This window comes from Hyperoodon ampullatus (genome assembly GCF_949752795.1).
Source record: "Hyperoodon ampullatus genome assembly, chromosome: 6".
NCBI lineage: Eukaryota > Metazoa > Chordata > Mammalia > Artiodactyla > Ziphiidae > Hyperoodon > Hyperoodon ampullatus.
This window is the reverse complement of record NC_136919.1, coordinates 82,159,444-82,165,504: the sequence shown is the minus strand read 5'-3', so window position 1 is coordinate 82,165,504 and position 6,061 is coordinate 82,159,444. Positions and strand designations below refer to the sequence as shown.

Here is a 6,061-nt window from a genome sequence, read left to right as displayed (position 1 = left end):
TGTGTGTGTTGGACAAGGAGAAAAGGGCAGGTCTTCATGAGTTGATGGCCAGGCTACACTTACAGGAGATCATAATTTTCATTGTCTTATACACTAAGCTCTTCTCTAGCTCCCTTTTAAAAAATCTTATTTTGGATCAAATGAGACCAAAGGCATAAGGCCTCCAGAACACAGGCAGAACAAACTCCCTGGAATTTATGCTTTTCTGGTGATCACTCTGATTGGTCAGCAAGTGGAGAAGTGAGGAAGTACTAGGAAATCCAAATTGTCTAATCCTGATCTCACCTCTTGCATTCTGTACTTTTAAAAGTTGCTAAAAAAATAATCCCCGGCTAGATGGATGGTGCAATTTCAAACGGCACAGGAAATAGTTTTGGCTTTGAGGTGTATTAGTTCTGTAGAAAACCCAGATCTTTTATTCTAATCTATCAAGGTTTTGCTATATTTTTATAATACAGCATTTTGGAGTTGAAAAAATTAGAGACCCCAGACTAGAAGGACATAGAAAGTCCTGCCTCCCCCTTTATTGCTGCTTTTTCTAACAAACTTATTAAAGAGAATGAACATAAAGAACTACTTCTTTACTCTGTATATTCTCTTTCTTCCTCTTCTTTGAAAAAAAATGGTTAGAGAGAAAAATGTTTACATGAAATGGCATTAGGACCCTGGGCTCTGACCTACTCTTTTCCTCTAATTTTATTAGCAAAAATTGCTGGTGGTCATAATCTACAGACTGTATTTCTCTGTTAAAGATACAATAAGCACCAAAATGAAGGTTCTTTCACAACTTTGAAATCCAAAGGAAAAAAAACTGTTTTATGTGTCCTGGTGGAAATATCTATTGTTTGGTCAGAAAAGCCCTGGACTCCACAATGTTATCTGTGGCCTAATTCTTAAAACAGGAAAATGGCTCCAAATACTTATTTTTTTTTCTCAATATGTACCATCTTGACAAGGCTTTGATGTCATTGATCGAAACAGAGTTTTTATACAGAGGTCATGCATTATATTTATTCCTTTGTAGACATTTCTGAATTGGTACCATTCTGCTATTAACTGTAGATGAAAACTCTGGCTGGGAAAACAAAATCCTGATTGTCTAACATAAAGGTAACATATAACACAAGGTAAATAACATAATCGTGCCTGACTGAACCTCCTTTGCTAGTAGGTATGGTATTTTAAGCCACAGTGCATGTGCATGTATAAGTAATAGTCATATATAATATTCTCAGATATTATATACTCATTACATACATGCACAGTGCTTTCCAAGACAGCTACAAATTTATACATGCATCAACTATCTAAAAACATAGAAATCGTTAAGCCTATTAAGTGGAATTTTCTTAAATTATATTTGAACAATCAACAGGAAAAGTAATCATGTAAAGTACTGCTCTGTTCTCGTATATATCTACAATAAAATTCTATAAACAGTTGTCTCCCCAGACATACCTGAATAACATTAAAAAAAAGATAACACCCAGTGTCCTATATTTGTATATTTATGGTCATTTCAAAAACAAACAAACAAATAAAAGAGCCCCACTCAGGTGCATATTTACATTCTTCAAACTGTAGCGGTGAAAAATAATTGTATTAAGTGCAGGACATTCCTAATGTTGCAGTAGTGACATTTTCCTTAAGTCTTCATGAACACATTGCTTTTGTCTTAATGGTGCTGCATTCCATGACTATGAGACAGTTCGCTCGTCACCTTCACTTGCAGACGGTGGCACAGTCAGGATTAAAGAGCTCCTTGTATAACGGAGGAAAGAGTGTATTCACTATGTCTGGATGCGATTGCTTAAATACCTGCAGTTTCTCCCCGTGCAAGTTGCAAACTGCCGTGATGGTTGGTATCTTGGCTATTAACTGCAGAGTGGAGAGACAGGGAAGGAGACAAAGGGGGAAGCTCATTAGTGCTCTGTCTCCTGAATCAGTGTCCTTCCTGGCCTCAGATGAAGGGAACTGGCTTTGGAAAAAGATGTTCAAAAAGAAAGAAGGCTCACTTTCAGCTTCTCCTTTAGAACAAAACAAAACAAAACACCTCCCTCCCTGACTCTCTAACGAGAAAATAAAGAGAGGGAAAGAAAGCAGGACCAAGCTTCCTAATTCACTGTTCTTATATAAAGTAGGTATGGGAGGTAGTTTAGTTTAATCGTTAGGAGGGGTGCTCTCTCGGCAGGCTGACTGAGTTGGAATCCTGGTTCTAAAATAGCTAAATGGCCGTGTGGCTGTGACATCCTCTATGTCTCAGTTTTCTCGTTTGTAAAATGGGCTTACTTGTAGCACGTACTTCATCGCGTCGTTGTGTAAACTGAGTGAGGAAATTCGTGTGAAAGTGTTAAGAATACTGTAGGCATGAAATACAATTGTTAGCTAATATTATTATCTATCATTTCCCATAGATTTTTTAATAATGTGAATATCAGATTGTTTAGTTTTGGAAGGTGTAACCTAAATCATACGACATGTAACTCACAATGATCTGGACTGCTTTTCTGTCAAGGTCACTAGCTTGCCGGTAGCTCTCTAATCCTTTCCCACCGTAATGAGTAAAATGAAACCTATATTTAATCAAGGGAGAATTTGGGAAGTCACTGGCACTCAGCTTCCTTAAGGAGGTGTTTCAAAAACTCATGGGAGAATATCCACTTATAATTGTTAGGTTTTGATATATAAGTATCATGTAGAATGTAATTTTTTGAGTTTAAATACCCAGAAGACTGTTTTAATAATTTAAAATATCCACAGTTTGTTAAATGCTGTTAGGTCTTAGGTTCTGAACAATTCTAGCTTTTGACACATTTATAATTTTGGAACACTTAGAATCCATCATTCAGTGTCAAAATTGCTTAAGACCAAATGTCATTGTGATCAAATTACTGTGGGAATAAGAAATGTTCTCATATAGATAATACTTTTACAAACAATAAACTTGATAGTTCATACAGCTGACCAAGGGTACACTTGAAAGTGATGATAAAATTAAGTAAAAACCCATCTAATCACCAATTAGGCTCACTGGCTCCCTACCCTATTCAATAATAAGAAACCATTTCAGCCTTTGAAGTAAAGGAGGAAACAGATAATTAGTTACTTTGTGGCTTTTCAAAATCAGAAATTTCCACTCTTTTATTAACTTTCCTTTTAACAACTAATGACTATATAACCACACTATAAGCAACTTTAAAAATAGCATCAGGATTAGACTTGTTGACATATTCATTAAAGGGATCTAGAACACATAAAGAAGTCTGGGGTTCAGACTTTCTTTTTTTTAATTCTATTTATTTATTTATTTATTTATTTAATTTATTTATGGCTGTGTTGGGTCTTCGTTTCTGTGCGAGGGCTTTCTCTAGTTGCGGCAAGTGGGGGCCACTCCTCATTGCGGTGCGCGGGCCTCTCACTATCGCAGCCTCTCTTGTTGCGGAGCACAGGCTCCAGAGGCGCAGGCTCAGTAATTGTGGCTCCTGGGGCTAGTTGCTCCGCGGCATGTGAGATCTTCCCAGACCAGGGCTCGAACCCGTGTCCCCTGCATTGGCAGGCAGATTCTCAACCACTGCGCCACCAGGGAAGCCCTGGGGTTCAGACTTTCTAGTTCCACTGCTATTTAATGATAGGGATAGAAATGAAAAAAAAATCATGAAATCTTTATAGAATGGATGTTAAATTTTAGACTGAGAATCAGGACTTTCTCTCCAACATTATGAGGTATTTAAACTGGTAGCAGACACTTCTACTAGACACCAGAATTCACAAAACCGTACTGTTTTTGCTTATCGTCTATAGGGGAAGACAGATGAATAAAGTGACCACACAGTCAAAAGCAGACCGAAAAACTGGTGAGTGCCATGGAGGAATGATGCTAGGACAAGTGGTAGATAATAGAATGCTCTGACTGCTTCAAGGCAGGCACTTCTGAGAAAGGACCATTTAAGCTGGGCTCTGAAGGGAGAGGAATAGATAACTAGATGCTGGGGCTGGGGGTACATAATATGTTCCAGGATCATTGGTGCTATTAGAACTGAAGGAAGTTCATTGTGGGTGAGCATGTTCAAGGATAAAGCTGCGGAGGCTGCTTGGTCAGATTATGCTAGGTCTCATAGTCTCTGCTAAGGTCTTTCGAAGGGTTTTAAGAAAAATTATCAGAATCCCATTCTGAAAGATTCCCTTTGAGTCCAGGGTGGAAAGCCATGTCTTTTCTATATTTTCATAGGTAAAGAGTGTACAAGTGTCCACTTTAACTAGAGTCCCTTGGGAAATTATTCAAGCTTTCTTAACCAGCTGGTTCACACAGAAGGAGACTGCAACAATTTCGGAACACTTCTTGCACATTACAATTCTCCCTGAAATAGCTACTGAACGCAGAGAGCCTTTGAAAGCTTTCTATAATCATCTGCAGTTGAATTGATGATGTGTGGAGCTCCTAAAACATCCAGATGCAACTCTATAATGCTTGTCAGTCTTTGGTGTGCACAGAACCATTGGAGTGCTTCCTAAAAATGCAGATTACGGGATCCACTCCTAGGGATTCTGTTTCACGAAGTCTAGGTGTGGAGCTCAGATTTCATGTTTGAAACAAATATCCTGAGGATGCTGGTGCACTGGGTCCATAGAACAGACTTTGAGAAATACTGTTTAAGAGGTTCAAATCTCATAAATTTACAACTGTTTTTCAAAGTAAATTCTTTGATGAGTAAATTCTTTATCATATTAGAAATAGTCCCGGTAACGGGGTGTCAAGTTAGCTTCTTTTCAGGAGGCCGATAAAAAAGTTATCATAGGCTTCCCTGGTGGCGCAGTGCTTGAGAGTCCGCCTGCCGATGCAGGGGACACGGGTTCATGCCCCGGTCCGGGAAGATCCCACATGCCGCAGAGCGGTTGGGCCCGTGAGCCATGGAGGGAAGGTTTCATTTGTTTGGTTCTGTTAGTTTGGTGAGAGACAAATAATGAAATTTCCTGAGTTCCCTATGAGACACAAATACTACATAAAGAGAATTAGTCTAGTGATAAAAATATGGGCTTTCAAGCCTGACTGTCTGGGTCTGAATCCCAGACTTGCTATTTACAGCTGTGTGATCTTGGGCAAGTCACTTAACCTCTCAGCTTCCTTATCTGTCATATGTCCATTATGACAGTCCCTATCTCGGAGGGTTGTTGTAAGGGTTAAATGAGTCAACACAAACTATCTATGGAGTGCCTGGCCCATCCTGGCAATATCTGTGTTAGATGTCATGTGTCATTCCCACATAATGCTTCCCTCAAGGAGAGAAATGGTCAAGGTCATGCTTGTTCAGCCAAATAACATGGAGGGCAAGAAACCAGCTTAGCCGCTAACCAAGCACCCAAAACTGAGTCTCTGTATATTGTGGGTTAATGCATGGGGAAAATCAGCCATTTACTTTTATTGAAATGAAAAGCAACATCATATTGATTTTTATTTTCTTGTAGCAATTAAAGTAAGTTGCTCATTTAGTAAACTGTGATTCATAAAGTAGAATTCTATGTATTACAATTCTTAAAGCAGTTTTCTGCTCCTTTAGAGAATGGGTGGTTGAAAAATTAAATGTATAAGAGGATGGCCAAAATCATTCCACCGTTGTTCATTTATTGGAAATATTTAACCACGGGTTTGGTTTGGGAAAGTAAATATGGACTCCTGCTTCTTTCCTTCCCAAAACTAGGTTTAAGAAAGTCTGGTTCAGGATCTAGTTCCCTCTTTTAGGGGATTTCAATCCTATCCTGTTGCTCATCTGTAGAATGGGTTGAATGGTGACAAATGCTTTTTGTTATAGAGCACTGGGACCACTTGAGCAAAGAACACCGAAAAAGACAAAGAGCTTCCCCAACCTCTGTGCTCTCAGGAGGGGCTGATTTCAAGGCATCCAATTAGCTGTGGGAATAGAAGTGCTGCCAGGGGCATCCATCACTCTGGAGGCACCATGGCCAGGAGGCCATGAGGCCATGAGGAAGCAGCGGTAGCACTTGTCAGAGCCCAGAAGGGCCTGGTGGAGGAAGCATCAGGCAGTCACTTACTGCTCATTAATAT

General features: G+C 39.3%; 1 protein-coding gene across 1 annotated transcript in view; it reads right to left on the bottom strand.

Annotated features, from left to right (window-relative positions):
- Positions 1 to 1,722: 1,722 nt before the first annotated feature.
- The window catches only part of RORB (RAR related orphan receptor B), a gene marked incomplete at both ends in the record, with an annotated part of 63,097 nt that continues 58,758 nt past the window's right edge, over positions 1,723 to 6,061 (bottom strand). Inside the window, one exon of the mRNA XM_079706113.1 lies at positions 1,723 to 1,878. Coding sequence (XP_079562239.1) covers positions 1,723 to 1,878 — 156 coding nt within the window. The remainder of the gene's footprint in view (positions 1,879 to 6,061) is intronic.